Source organism: Adelges cooleyi, unplaced genomic scaffold, assembly GCF_023614345.1.
Source record: "Adelges cooleyi isolate 19-005CV unplaced genomic scaffold, UGA_ACOO_1.1 ACOO_flye_CR_arks_rails_tigmint_CR_PRNA_41, whole genome shotgun sequence".
NCBI lineage: Eukaryota > Metazoa > Arthropoda > Insecta > Hemiptera > Adelgidae > Adelges > Adelges cooleyi.
In genome coordinates this window covers 4134862-4151478 of record NW_026096090.1, presented here as the reverse complement: position 1 = coordinate 4151478, position 16617 = coordinate 4134862, and the positions used below count along the sequence as shown (strand labels likewise).

Below are 16617 nucleotides of genomic sequence, written 5' to 3'. Positions count from 1 at the left end.
TACTGCTTACTAAACTACTTACTAACAAAGAACCGACGAAATATCTGAATATACCCTGGACATTTTTGTTTTCTAATAAAAATGACTAAAATAATATTTATGCAAATTACTGTATCACTATATCTCTATAATATCATTACTATAATGAACATATTACTATAATGATATAGGGTGCGTTTCACGATGATCTGACAAGATTTTAAATAAAATCTATTTAAATCTATCAAATCATCAAGGTATATCCTGTATACAATATAAAACTATCGACGCTTTATGGTTTTTAAGTTTTTTTTTAAAAATAGGTTTTATTAAAACAAATAATTTCCTTAATTGTGTATATTGTATCGATTTCCTGTAATTTGCTAACTTTATCTGTGACATCTAGTTAAACGCCATTGCTGTGTCCTCCAACCACTACCGTGCTGTGTTAAACAATAAAGAAAAACCTCCTACTATCGAATTTGAACAGCAGCCAAAATCCCCATAAGTCATGAACATACATTATACCCCAAGCCCACATTTTTAGCGTAATATACTGTAAAATGTACTGTTAAAAAACCATTTTGGTGAAAAAAATACTATAGCCATTTTGCAACTCAATTATTATTGTTGTCATTAGTTACCTCACATTTTAAAATTAAAAACTCTCTCAACAAAACCATATTTCGCGACATTTTCTAGGTAAAATGTATTTATAAAAACTCTGAACTTCTATTAACAAAATCGCCAACATTTTTGTCATTGTCGTTCGAAATTCTTGTCTCTTTTATTTGATAAACTTCGTTCAATTATATATATATAGACTGTAGTCCGGTTGGTGGTAATTTACTTTACAAACACAACATTTGTTGGTGATTTATTTGCATTAAATTTTCAAACAATAAATTTAGAAAGTTTTACAGTTATTTTTGTTTGGTATTTGATAACAATTTTTGATGGACTAATAATTAAGATCAGTTTATCATAAAATATTGCACAAGTATATGTACAATTGCATACACTTAACAAAAATTCTACCAATTATACAAGAATGCGTATCCTCGTTGGTCAAGCGTATCGCTCTAACTGCTGATGTACCTGGATAATAATTACTGAGAGTCCATACAGGTACACAGTAAGTTTTAAAAATGATAGGCTAGAATGGCGAATGAAGACCATCTTTTAAATTATTTTCTAATAACTGTGGCTTCACTACACGACAAGGAGGAGCACATTTTTATTTGTTTCTAAATAAACGTTCTACTAGTTTGTATGTAATAAATGTGTTATATATTATAAGCAGATTCATCGACAAATCAAATAGTTATTTTAAACATAGGCTATAATAATCATTCATAGTTTTCAGTATTTTTTTTTCTCCAAATTTTGTGTCTACCTTTTTTGTTGATTGACGGTTTTATTTAAAGCTGAAAACGCATTAATATTTTGTTTGTCAAAATTCATTTTTGAATTCCTAGTGTACATGAAAACAAACATTTTAGAAAATCTCTCTTTGTGAGTGTTAAAATATAGAAATGCGCTTTGATTAAGTTTTGCCAGGTCTTGATGGAATGTTCCTCTCATTATAAAGCCGTTGTTTAGATCTAACGAATTCTTTAACAAAAGCGAATTCCGCAATTAGTCTGGTCGCAAATACAATTTTAAAGCACTTTAAGCCGTCAACTTGAATTTCTGTATACCGTTCAATCAATAATTTAATGTGTGATATTATATTACACGTGTACAATAATATAATATGTTAAATTGAAAAATAAAAATATAAAATACAATTATATACCATTTAAAAAAAGATAGTTATTAAGTTAACAAAGTTCCACAGTCAGTCGTTTATTAATTGCCAGAAATTAGTATTTAAACTGGCACCTTGGATTTTTCAATTGTGTTGAGAATTTTTTTTTAAAAATGTATTAAGAAAAATAACATTTAATTACCTACAATGCAAAAGAAGAGACTCGTTGCCTTTCGATAATCTTAATATGGCCGATGATGTCCGTGATGTTGCATACATTTTATGTTTAACGTTTTCCATTATAATGCCTGGACAAAATACATGCTTGTTCACGTTTATTAAATTAAAATAGGAATTTATACCATATTTTTTTCACACGTCCATCCCTTAAACCTTTCCTTAATATTAGACTTATATTTTAGCTCTATCGTATATATATATATATGATTTTATCATGTTTTGAACAAGAATTGTGTTACCAATAAACCTTATCTATGTTTAGATATATTATTTCTGGAAACAGTCGTGTCATAATTAATGATAGTCTGATATGCTTAAGTTAGATAAATAGTTTTATTTAAAGATACGAATCATTGTTTAAACGTTTAAATAGAAAACAAATAAAATGGTTGTGTAGAATGGTGATTATTGTAGTCTTTGATCCATGATAAAATTCAATAAAAAATATATTATATTTTATTTAGGTAGGAAAAACTAATTTTCAACTATAACTTTTTTCTTGCGAAATGTCATAAAATTGTTTTATAAAATTTCCGTAGTTTTATTCATATACTTTCGTATTATAATTTAAGTACAAATATTTTGGTTTTTTTTCAACAAAATATAAATCCAACCTGTCAACATTTCGAGACGTGTTATTTGGTATATCTCCACGATGCGATGTCGTGTTATGATTTCTCATTCAAATCACGTACAGCCTAGTAGCGAATTGCTTTCATACTTTTTTTTTTTAACTTCCTACACCACAGTTTAATATCATCCGACAACCGGAGTAGAGAACAACCCCAATACTCCGGATGTTTATACGGTATACGGGAGAGTATTATATCGGTTATTGTTCTTTCCGATCAACAACGAACAATGCTGTACTATACAGAGCGATAAAAAACCGTGTTCATTGCATTCATTTACTCTTTTTTTAATATTAAACAAAATTTATGTTCATAACTGTTTATATTTTTATCCATCAAACACGTTGGTCAAAAGCGAAATTCTATGCCCGATAACCGCAAATGATAATTACCATAAATGCAAAACGCGGTGTGCCAAAATTGTTGTTCCGCTCAATCTTTTTTTCGTATATTTATTTTAACATAATACGATTAATTGGAAAATTTAAAAAAAAACAACCAACAATTATAATTTGATTGTGTTTTATGCGGCCCAGAATCTGTATATACTAAGCCATCAGTTGAACAGATGAATACAAATATTGGAAAATCAAAAGTCTTCCTAGTAAATGTATAGGTTTTTCGTTCACGTAACTTCACATTGAAGTTATTGTTATTTTAGGTTGTTTTTTTGTCTATGAACCCATCGATACGTTATCTACTCGGGTTACCGTTCATAATAATAATAAAAACTAAGGAAAAGGATATACTCGGGATCACGGCGTGTATACCTATATGCTTGTGTCAATAAATCAACAAAAGTCGTTTCGTGTATAATATTATCGAACTCCCTCGTGGGACACTCACGGTTATTATGTACTGTACAGATGGCCTTTCGAGTTATACATATATATAAATATACATTGTATATACATATCTCATACATATAATATATATATATATACACTTAGCTGTACTCGATCCGATCGTCGAGGGCGTGATGTTCTATGCCAGTAACGAGCTACCCGAGGAAACAAGGCCAGAATAATGAGAAACCCGAGGACGAGACACGGTAAAGGGTTGGAAAAATACATAAAACATAACGCACGCGGCCGATTTAAATGGGATCGAGTGACGACGGATTGATGACGGGGAAGTTCGGGCTAACTAAATGAATAATAATTACTCGGATAGAGCTTCGTGCTCGTTACGAACCGACACTTGAGAGCCTTGTAGTGTTTTTTTTTTTTAGCGCCCAAGACGTTTAATACCACCATAAAAATTCCAATTGTGTTTCGCGGTTTAAATAAATTATTGTTTACATATTGCACTGGAAACGACAGTACAACTACTGTTTGAAACGCTAGTCGATTTGAGTATTGAGGTTATTTTGAGCACTCAAGTATATTTCAAATAGTAGGTATAATGACGCCGTAGTGAACATCAGCCGTATGGTATTGAAAGTGTCTAATTCTCTAAGTTATATCTCGTGTTGGGAATCTTTGAGACGTCCGTGAATGTGTTCTAGTACTTCGATAACTATTTTGAAATCTGCAGAACGATTGTGATTTTCAAATTGGCCATAAGAAATACAATAGCAGACGACCGGTATATCTCCCCCGGGCACTCGGGTGCAACATAAATAATGTCCTCAGTTATAACTCGAGGAAACTCTATATCATGTTACTATATTCCATGGAAGCGGATACGAATAATCGAGATAACGGGGAGGAAGAGGTAAATTAAGTTTCCGTTATCAAAATCAAGGATGTTTACTTTATTGTTACAGCTACGTGACTTGATATTATTCAATTACTCTCTCTCTCGCTCTAAATATTATATTATAAATTCAAGATTTTACGTTTTTTCAATTGACAAATTAATTGTCTCTTTGTTATCTGAAATTAAGCATCTATAATCATTACAAATATTGATTACAAATCGAAATTGTATTATATTATTCTATATATTATTCTATTATGACAGTCGATATTCATAGTTGTAGTCATAGGGATAATTAATCTATTTTTATAGTTTTCTTTACAATAAATATTTCTAAGATATTTGTTTATTCTAATAATTACATTTTTTAAGTTAAAAATAATATAATACAGTTAGTATGCATTTTATATTTCATTAACCAAATAATTAAAGTGGCATCATACCAGTTTATGGCAACGCAACGGTCTTTAAAGCGTTTTTTCATTAGCAATATAATAAAAATGCTAAAGTTGTTCATAATATATTAAGCAATCCTAATGAAAAAAAGCAGAAAAAAAAAGTTTGGGTAAAATTGGATGTTTTACTTTTTAAATATTGCCATTTACTGTATAAATTAAGTACACTAAAATGTTCATCGTTTGCAGTTCTCTTAATTTGTTTAAAAAAGATAATTTAACTTTTTATCAAAAAATTACCATTTTTAGACATGACATTTGAACATATTGTTGCTCATTCGAAATTAAATTGGACATTCAAACTAATCCTATAAAATAAATAAATAAATTTTAAATTTATATTTTAGAACGAACTTAAAATCTTGAATACGAATCTTAAAATCTTATGTATTTTTATAATATAAAAATAACGACATATTTTATAGTTTTTTGAAAAATAATTTGTATTTTTCAACCTCTTAAACTGTAAGTTGAAATCGGAAAGTCTGTGTTTGACCCATTGGTGTTTACTTTGAGACAAAACTCGTCAAGAGATTAGAGAGGAAGTTAATTACTTTTGCTCTTCAATTTTCCCACAAAGTTTTAACAAACAAGGTTATCCCGATTGACTGTGGTAGGATAATATAAGTTTATACGCGATAACTACAATACATTTTAAACTCATTAAAAAGTTAAAAAGTGTATATATAAAGGTTATATATATATATTCATGGAACATACTAAAATATAATAGCTTTGGTTAGTTTAAAAAGCCAATAGCTTCGGATTAGTAAATAGTAATAACATAATGTAAAGACATAATGTTTTTATTGTACCTAAGAGGTGAAGAAACGCGAGTCATATTTTACATAAAATAAATTGTGTTTGGACGACAGTCGATATCATTGAATTAATATCGAAAAATTTAATAAAAGTTTTTATGATCGATCAACATTATAATAAATAATGACGTCTTCAAAGATAAAAAAAAAAAAAAAACGTTTTCATCTCAGACGTGTTCGTCATTTTTCATGTAGGTATATAATATTTTATACATGAAATGAATTTATTTGTTGTTATTTATTACTGGTAAAATATTTTTAATAAAATAACGAGTACTTACATGGTGCATAATAACTCATAAAAATAGTAATACTTGCTCGTCAGCGGTCTCTTTGTTAATAATATAATGCATCTCGATTTTTTTTATACTTATACATACAGAATGATTATATATATATATATATATATTATAATAACGGAATAGAATGTTGACGAGCAACTGATCCAATCTCAGGGATAATGAAGTTTCTCTGTTAAATGACGAAATATCTCTCTCTTTACAACTTGATGAGTTGCGGAATGTAAGTGAATGCACTACGTGCGGCGAACAAAGCCATCGGGCTTAGCAAGTGCACCAGACATAGTGTGCCCGTTCAACGCCGTACCGGGTAACCATCTGAAGTGTCATTTTTAACTGACATTAGCGTTTATCTTTATAATGATGGACGGGTATAACATATTTTAAATATGTGTTCATTTTCGGCCCAATTAAATAATGTCTCAATTATATTATTACATTTTGATTTGGCTCGGTTTTCGCAAGAGCATGCTAATCATAGCTATAACTAATTTAATTATGTTTATAGAAGTCGGTACACAATTGTTCGATAAAATGTATTAAAAGTAACTTCATTTTTAATTTTTAAGCTTAGTATTGTAACAATGTAATGTAATGTAACAAATATGGACTTGAGATGAATGTTAAGAAAACTAAATTCATGTTAATAACCAAAGACCAAACAGACACTGGCAATAATGAATTCAAATTAATATTGAACAATGCCATAATAGAAAGAGTGTATTCATACAAGTATCTTGGAACATGGATTCACAGTAACGGGGATAACTCAAGGGAGATCCGATGTCGAGTTGAAATTACTAGATCAACGTTCTTTAAACTAACAATAAGGAAAAGTTTTTCAAACAGAGTTTTATAAAAACTAGGCGGATATCGATCGTTTCTATTATTTTTTAAGAGGGATTAAACAGTTAAAAAGGCACAAAAAATAGATTGACTAAAATTCAAATGATTTTAGTATTTTATTTTCATTATTTTGGAGGGGGTATTTTAAGTTAGGGGACTAAGCCCCCCTCTCCCAACTATAATAGAGAGGTAAACGTATAGTGCCTAAAGCCATAAAAAGCTAAGTTTACCTCTGGATACACATTGATACACTTGTGTATAGAATAAGCAATTGGAGAAAATAGGACATTTGTTGGCTTATGAGTGTAACATTACGTATGGCCCGTGGCAAATGGCAAAAAAAGTTCTCGAGTACTTTAAGTAAACTTGTATCTGTTCAACGTCGAAAGAAATGAAAAGCAACACTGCATCCAAAACTCATTACTGCCGCAACGGTGTGTTTACATTGTACGCATCAACTATTGACTTCAAGGGTTTAACTGGAAACAAAAGTCTGATGATTTTCTAAAGTTAAGTTAAGTATATGCTGATTCAATTCAATACTTGAGTGTCGTTTTTTAATTAAAAAAATTCTCCGTCACACAATAGTTTTCTGTTTTTTTGTGCATTGTCAAAGTAGGGTGTGTGTTTTTTTCAACAATATGTAAAGCATTAAGCAAAATTTGGCGAGTTATTTTTTCCATCGTTTTTTGTCTTCTTCACCTTTTACATTAAGTAATTACTATTTTTAAAACTTTTTTTTTTTATAGTAGACTTTCATAAAAAAAAGACTACATAAGTTAGTCCAATATATTAGCCACTGTAAATGTACAAATTAGTCGCCTGATTTATTTAACGGAATATTTGGTTTCATAGTAAGCTATTGAAATGTATTTTCTCGCGTATGTTTTAATGTGTAGTTGTTATAAAATATGTACATGAAAATCAAATGTAAATTTGAATCTATTATCAGAATGTTAAAATTTAGTTAATATTGCAAAGAAATGTTATTCTCTATTAGGTAAATAGGACATTTTAACTGAACGGTAACAATTTGAGTGGAATAAGATAGAATTATTAAATATAACATAACAAAATGTGTAAAACTCATTACCTGCATTTTCTGGTGCAAAGTAGAGAGAGCCGTGACACGTATGATATTTTTCTCAACTTTATTAAACTTGTGAGTATCATACATTTTCCTACTAATACCGAATACGTCGCTTATTCCCGAGGTAAATGGATTTCATCTATTCTCTATTTGTTATATAATGGTACAATATATTTCATTACGTTTTAATAAAATGATACCTATAGCTATATACGATAAATGTACGGTGTAATAGACTATATATTTTTGGAAACTACTGCACATAAAAATGAATATTAATGTTACAATAACTGTAAAACGGAGATTTTGTGAGCATATATTCGTAGATTTTGTTTTTTTATAGTATTGAAAGTTGAAATTGTTTATTGAAATGTTCTAACTTGATACGACCATGTCCTGTACGTCGTAAAACGTACACCGTGGCCTATATAATAAAAATATATAATACAATATTAGGTTGCGTATAAAGGGGAAACACTCGTGGGTTTTATTTAATTTCATAATTATTGTATACAAAAGCCCATTGTTTTTGTCGGTTCTCGTGATGGTGATCGTAGGAAAGCGTGTTAATAAAAATAAAATATTGTATAATTATGTAGTAAAAAAACTAAGCAAATAACTAATGGTGCCGTGTACGTTTGCAGTGTGTTCAATCGCCAACGAGTAAAACGAATAATAATAATAGAAACAGCTGTGGTAAAAAAAAAAAAAATACAAAATTACCGAGTTTAGGGGATAGAAAGTTATGAATGGTTTGTTAGCGTGTGAACCGACGTGGGAGGTGGTAATCGGCACCTAATCGCAGTAGACGAGCCGCGTCCAAGGACAACCGTGGAGGGATGATGAAACGGCAAAAGTTTTCTGCTCTATTAAAGTAGTCTTATCGTTTACTGGGTGTACCTCGGACCCCGTGCCAGGGCCGAGACATTGGTGGGGGGGGCGAAAAAAAAGATTAATTGAGGCGGATCGCGATCGACGAGAGTAACCGAAAAACGCTTTTATATAGATTGTGTATCCGATTTCGTCGTCGACCGGAAGAACCGTTCCGATTGTTGTTAAACAAGTACAATAATATATCATTATGTATACATTATGCAGTCGAGGTGCACGGTCAGTCGGCTAATACATTACACCGTCGTTCTACGCCGGATGTCGTTTATTTCGCCGTTGAAGTTACAACGACGTCTTAACGGAGTTCAATGGCGGCCGATCGTTTCTTAGAGATTTTTTGCTCGCTCACTCACAAACACCAGCTGCGTCGCGTTATTACAGAAAACAACGTCACAACGAAACGCTGAAGCTTGCATAAGCATATTTATGTAGTTAGAAGTCCGGCGCGCTTCGACAGTGGGTGATGTCTACGATGACACCTTTGGCGCAGATGAAGAATGAAAAATTCACAACAACGCAGCGTATGCGGAATGACAATGTTTCTACACGTTTCTCGGCGCGCATAATAGTATATATTATTGATAATTTCGGTTTTACGACTTCGTAGCGTTTTTATTGCATAGCGCGTTTCGACTTTCCGTCGTTGTTTTTACTGCAATAGGCCGCCCTCCATCCATCGATGACATTGATCTATTTGTTTATTACGAGCAGTCGTCACAATGTTTGCATGTGGCTGCGCTTTTAAAAATATAATATTCCGTCATTACCGCGCCGTGCGAACACAGCAGATTGCTTATGCTAGCACATCCATAGTATTATTATAATTATTATTTTTATGTTTTAAGTGAATTTTATGTGCTGCGATTATCCGCATCGAGTAATTAGACTTTTCTTGTCGAAACATCCGGTCGTTTGTTTATAAAGTTCCATGTATCCAGTTCAATAACTTTTCTCGTTATCCACTCCAGTTGGCCAAAGCGTCAAATTCTTTAAAGTGTTTGTATTCGATTGCAATATAGAATCGGCCTTTCGGAAACTCGAGTACTTTGTACTATGTATAATAATACCATAAACATAACAAACATTTGTTCACACGAGTAACTGTTTATTTTTTTTTTCATTACTTATAGATTTCTAAGAAACCCATTACTCTAAAATGTTATCCGGATTTTGAATAACAATGTAAACCGAGAAAGTCGGTTGACTCGCTCGCGCACTGCCACGATGGCATTGTTCAGTATAATATATTTTGGTATTAAAACGATGCTGTGTTTGTTTCCGGAACTCTATACCTTCCTAATAGGATGTCGAGCTACTTTAATAATTTGAACGTACTATATTTACATAAAGCCCAACTTCAGACTTCTCGGTAAACACAAAGTAAAACGAATTAGATTGCCACATTGAGCCCGAGTAACTTATACTTACGCCACAAAAGCTTTCGACAAACCGCCTTGTGCGTTTATATTTAAAACATTGCTTCTTGTTGTCTTATAACATATGTATAGTATGCCGAATCTGATTCCACAATGAGTTTATAGAAAGATATTGCCAAGCTAAAATAAAATGTACTAACTTATCGACAACGTAACTGAGGATGGTGCCCGTATTGATATTAGTCAATTGGTTATGCTTAGGGTTTATTACTTAACATTAAACGTGTAGAGTCTACACTGTAGACGGAGATAAACTGTATGAAAAAACAATAATATCGATCAAATCAAATTCCAAATATATTATTAAAAATGATGGAATGTTATAATTTCGACAAGATATTTCACATTATAATAATTTAAATAAGTTCCTATTAATAAACGGTTATAATGTTTAAAAACTAACACCTCTCATTTTTATAAACGTGCAATTTATTTTGTCTGCTATCTCATTTCTAAACTAATCTGATTTCAAATCGCGTGTCTGATAATATTTTCAAAGCCCTATTATTTAGAGACTATGTAATAAGGATTCATTAATTCATTGGACCATTAATAGATTTATATTAGCATTAACAACGTGGAATCCATATAAGGTTTTAGGTTATCCTACTAATGTCCGTAATGGTTTCTACTTGAATTTGCTATCAAAACATATAATTATTTTGACAATCGCATGTATAACGGTATAAATGTATAAAGGATGCACGCGTAGCTGCGTATTTGTTAAGCATATTTTTACACAAGCATGTTTGAGCTATCTGTATGATGATTTCGTACAAGCATTGTGATTGTACAAAAGGCTCGATTGAATTTTTATCTGCATGCTTGTGTCATGTGGCGGTGAAGGAAAAGTATGTATGCTTTTGCAAAAAAGATTGTGTATACACGCTTGACTAGCATTCAGCCGCCTTTACATGAGTTTCATATGTACAAAAAAATGCTATTATGAATTTATTAATCTAGAAAAATTGTAAGCAACGCTTGTGGTTATATATTATAAAATAATAAAATAAACCCTCAGCCTAGTCTATGAGTCTCAGTCTATCTCAGTCTGTTGTATGCGCTGAAGATGGTAACATTTCTGCCTAAATACGTAAATGCATAAGTGTATTATGTTTGTGGTTAAGAGATTATTTTATAATGAATTAATTAGTTCACATTGACTCCTAGTTCATTTATTACAAGTAAAGATTATATTGAATTACATTTAAATTTGTATTGATGATTAATAAAACGTTTAGTGTAAGCTAGTCTAACAGAATTCATATCTACTACAAGTGTAAAATAATATTCAAACACCTACATTAGAAAACGAGATGAGGGCTAAATATAATGTAATGATTTAAAATATCGTAGTAACACTATTATAATATTGTTTAGCAATACAATAGAAAACAAATCAGAAAATGTAATAGATTATTTAATTAAACCACAACAGTGTCGCGCCCACAACTATAAATATTAATTTACTATTTATGTATTCTTTTTTGATTGTATTAAATAAGTTTCCGGGATATCTAAAAAGTATTTCAATACTTGTATTCAAAAACAGTGTTTTAACACTGAATCTATTATATATGTATTACCGTATCAATTATTATACAGCCGTTGTTGTATAAATTATTGTTTAATATTTCCATGCCGTATGCTGTTACACGATGATGGTAATGTTTTAACATTTATTTTTATTTATTTTGCAAGCATATAATATGTAATGTAAAGGGGTGCGCATGCATTATTTTCGTATTAAAATGAATTCGTAGAATACGTTGCTGCACGCGGTGTTCACAGGGGAACTGTCTTCTTCCACCTCGTGTACCTAGCTCGTTTGGTGTTTATGTAACATAAACAAAAAAATAAAAACCGTACATGTTTGTCCATTATTAATTAAAGTCGGTGTGTTGAATCAGGAACTGTTGTTGGTTTACTAGATTACACATTATACTGTTAACGATTTTGTTTAGGTTACGTTGTGCGAATTGCGTGGAGTTTATCGTCTGTGTTTTACGGAATAGTTTGGCCGATTGCTAATCGCTTGAAACTTTTGAAAGTTCCTAAGTTATACGCCATGTGTGATAATGAGTTGGCGGTACTTTGACAGCCGACAAGCCGAACGGGTTGGGAACAATTGGGTTTGAGTGTTGAATAATTGATCGTATATGGATTGGTAAATAACCATACTCGATCGACATGAACACGGTACAGAGCTCTGGAGGAGGTGGCGGCGGCGGAAGCAGCAAGGACAAAGGACTAGAGGTGAGTGTTTTGAAAGAAAATAATTAGATAAAGTTAAAGATGCAAGAGTGTGTCACTCGCGCTGAGGTGAATTGTAATTGCATTAACAAAATAACCTCTACTTAAAACAATAATAATAGTAATAATTATATTAGAGGAAAAGCAAACTGTCGTGAAACAGCATGTTGTGTATAAATATGTAGCTTATTATTCGATGACGAAAAACAAGATGTAAACACTTGCTATAGCCATTAGCCATAATAAACTTTTTTTATTATTGTGAAATGTTTATGCGTTTTTTTGTTTTGCGATGAGTAGAAACTAAAAACGACGCAGTTTCGTCGTAATTAAAAGTAAAACTGAACAAACGGGACAATATAATAATGTGTATACTCACTTAAAAATTAATAAATCAAAGTACCAGGCGAGGGCCACGTGATAGTAGTTTAGTCTAGATTTGTGCTTCATGTTTGTGTATTAATCAAGCGCGTGTTGATGTGATTAATTTGATTGACTTAGGTACACCTGCACTAGACAAATTCATCCGAAAGTTAGCTGTGTAGAATATTATTTTGTATTCCCGTCACGATATGGGCCAATAAGTTTTGGATCCCGTACGCGATGAACGTGAGTACGTTCGAGGATTTTTCACTTTCAAAATATGTAATTAAATGAATTATGAGCGCATATAAGTCTGAGGGTTTTAATTAAAACTGACGGTGACCCAGACTAATTGTTTTAAAAAAAACTGGTCACGAAATAGCCAAGCATTTTATAAAATTGTTAAGATATGCCCATTTATCTAATGAGCAGAGATCTGTTGAGACCAAATTAATTGTATTTCACTTTCTGCTGCGCGCACTCTTGTATACATTAAATAACTTTATTTTTGGTTTTATTTTTACAATTTATAGTAAATTTTATAAAAAATAATACATTTCTTTAGAGGGAACTGCATTATTTTTTATTATCGTGTAAAGCAATGCTCAGAAGATACACTTTTCTGACAATTTCGGCTACTGTTAAATTAAAAAAATTTTGTTCACAAAATTAAAGAAAGATTTTGTTTTTATTTTCATGTGGCGGATTTTCGTTACAATTATTTGAAACTCTTTTACATTACTTACAAATCATTGAGTTATATGATATGTAAATTACTGTATTTTTAGTTAATTTTTTTATCGAAACTCGTCCGTGTCATCGAATAAATACATTTTCGGCTATTAATACTGTAAGCATACATCAATTACTAAGTCGTTTACACTAAAACCGATCAGTTCCTTTAGATAAGTGCATTACTTTATGTCGGGTCTCACCAAAAAAATAATACGAATAATGGTTCATTAAAATTTAATGGACCAATCACGAGCCACTAAAGTATGTTTAAAGAACCATTTAACATCTATTGATTCATTAAACGTTGAATAAACGTTTATACAACTTGTTATAATAACTTTTAAAATGATTATCGACCAATCAAAATGTTTGGCAAATTATTCTTATTTTAAAAAGTTCTTAAATATATACGTTTCCATTTGACTTTTAACAGTTGATAGCTCTCAGAAAAAGTCTAAAAAATGTAAATATTTAGTATTTTATAATATTGTAAGATAAAATAAATAAAAATCTGAATCACTCGGTATAATTATTGAGGGAATTTATAGATTTCTGTGTTATTAGTAGTTTTTTCTGTAATACTGTCACTATCTTGTTAAGGATACATTCAAGGGTCGTTTATGACCTATGCTTTATTTCAAATATTTGAATAAAAAAAATATTTTTGTTAGTATTTTTTATTTAATTTTCATATCGACTATTCGATGTGTTGTATCATTGTGATTTTATTTTAGCAATCGTTAATGTTTTATAACGTGTACTATGACTGACAACTATATACAAACAATATACAGTAAAATAAAACTGTATATTTTTTTGAGTACGGGTCTTAATTTCCGGTGCATTATATATGGGTGTTACATCAGATATTAAATTGAGACGGATATACTACCATTAGTACTACTCCGCCCGTTCAATGAAATATACAGTAAAACTTGTATAAGCGGTATTGAATTATGTAAACTATAATAACGTTTTATGGATGTTTGCTTTTTCTTTGCATCATGATTTAAATAATAATTATTATTACATAAGATGATCTTTATGTATTAGCTTGTAAGCAGTAGTTAATTTTTCAGGACCTTTTAGTTCATATAAATCGTACGCCGAAACGGTTAAGTACAAATTTATATGGTTTTGTTGATTTATTATCCTTTAGAATATGACTTTTTGTATGATAATCTTGCCAACGTTCAGCATAATATAATACTTTTAAAACATAAAACAACTCTTGTTTTCCATCATGGTATTAAACTTCTAGAAATAAATAAGATAAGGGCTGCAATATCCATTTTAATAAACCAACAGCTTCTTAAAACTTTTTAACAAGGGTTTTAGGAAACTTATAATAATGATAAGCGTTATAACTCGAGGCGTTGAAAATTACCTAACAAGATACTGCGCAACTCCGTCTTTATGTTGTACAAATACCTAATGGGATTTACTTTATGCTTGTAACTCAAATATGGGAAAGCAGGTCAACTAGCTTAGGAGTTAGAGTTTATGTTTTTCTTTAAGATATATTATCTACTTAAATTCAATTACGTGTATCTTAAAAACGATTTATTTGTTTACTCAATAGACTTACTAACCCTACATGACTTGAAAAGTGTTAAAAACTTTTAATTGTACCTATACTGTGATGTATTCTAAACTTCTAATGTTTGGGTGAATAAACTAATAACCACTCTTGTTGTAGCCAAATAAGGGTTTACAGAAGTTATTGCTCTTATGGAAAATCAATCATAGAGCGCAAATACAAATATTATCATGGAAGTATAAGTCATACAGTATAAATATTTATTTTATTTTTTGCAGTTGGGAGTAAAATTTTGAAACGTGAAAAACACTTTTGCCTAAACATTTACTTAGGTGTTTGTTAAGTACTTTCATTTTGAAAAGGTTATCATCCTATACAGTGATTTACTTTATAGTATTAGACATTGTTAAACGACTCATGTTTTTGAGAAAATTAAGTTATAAAAAAAAATATATTTTGATTAAAAAAAGAAAAATTTAGTTTTAGTATTTTAGTGTATAACCACAACATTTTAACTAACCTGCAAGTGTAGTGATAATATAATTATCATTTTATACGTGCCGGTTGAATATGGTTTAAATTTTCAATTAAAAATTAGTTTTGCGCTGTAGCTTTGGTTCTTTAATGATTCTTTTGAGCGATAAATTTGACTCGTTCGACTAATAAAAACTATTATGTTTCAGCTTTTTCGTGTCGTTATTCGTTAATTATATCTATATTTTTACTAGTAAACGACCAATTGACGGCGCAAGTTGTAAAAGTACTTAGAACAAATATCTTTACTACCTAAAGTAATTGCAAGAGCAATGTAATGTTTTATATTTTACTCAGAAAATAGATATAAAATCATCTTTGTACCTACTGTTAAAGAATTTCTCTAAATTAAAGCTTTAGTAAAATTTAATTTAACTAAAGTGGTATCACTTTAATTTTCTTGACAGTATTTATATATTTTATCTGAAGTGTTTAGAGGTTTTTCAAGAAAAAAAATCTATTTTCTTCCTACCATTCTTTGTGGTGATAACCGAACGTTGTTAGGTATTAAAAAATAATGCATTATATGTCAGCAATACATTTTAAATGGCGATAAGTCATTTGCATGCCTGTTGGACGCATTTTCTTTTTTAATTTTTACTGCAATTTTTACTATACATTTTTAAAATACAAAATTTATTTTTATATGTTCTTTGTACGTACAATTACTTTAATAGTGTTTATCATTCAATTTTAAGTTATTAAAATAAATTGATTCAATAAAATTATGTTAAGTACATATATATATATATATATATTTTTTTTTTAAATAAATTATTATTCAAAAAGCATAATTTAAATTCTAGTGGTTGCATGGTATTTTGAATGATGTATTAAAATTTGTATTGGTGTAATAAGTAAAAAATAGTTTTTTATGCAAAATAAAAGAAGGTAACGACCTCATCAAATAGCAGGTGTATGCAAAGTTTTAAAGTTAAAGCTATAAAATTGCGTGTGAAATTTACTTTCAAGGTTCTTAGAACAAGTCAGTTTGGTCGTAAACTATAAAAATGGCTAACTACTTAACGATAGTATTTATGTATGTTATACAT

General features: G+C 30.2%; 1 protein-coding gene across 4 annotated transcripts in view; it reads left to right on the top strand.

Annotated features, from left to right (window-relative positions):
* Positions 1 to 16617, top strand: part of LOC126842022 (prolyl endopeptidase FAP-like) — a 143656-nt gene that overhangs the window by 50683 nt on the left and 76356 nt on the right. The window contains exon 2 of one of the 4 annotated variants that reach the window (XM_050578883.1): positions 12105 to 12396. The exons of the other annotated variants lie outside the window; for them this stretch is intronic. Within the exon in view, the coding sequence (XP_050434840.1) occupies positions 12331 to 12396 (66 nt within the window). The 5' untranslated portion in view covers positions 12105 to 12330. The remainder of the gene's footprint in view (positions 1 to 12104; positions 12397 to 16617) is intronic. 4 annotated transcript variants of the gene reach the window in all.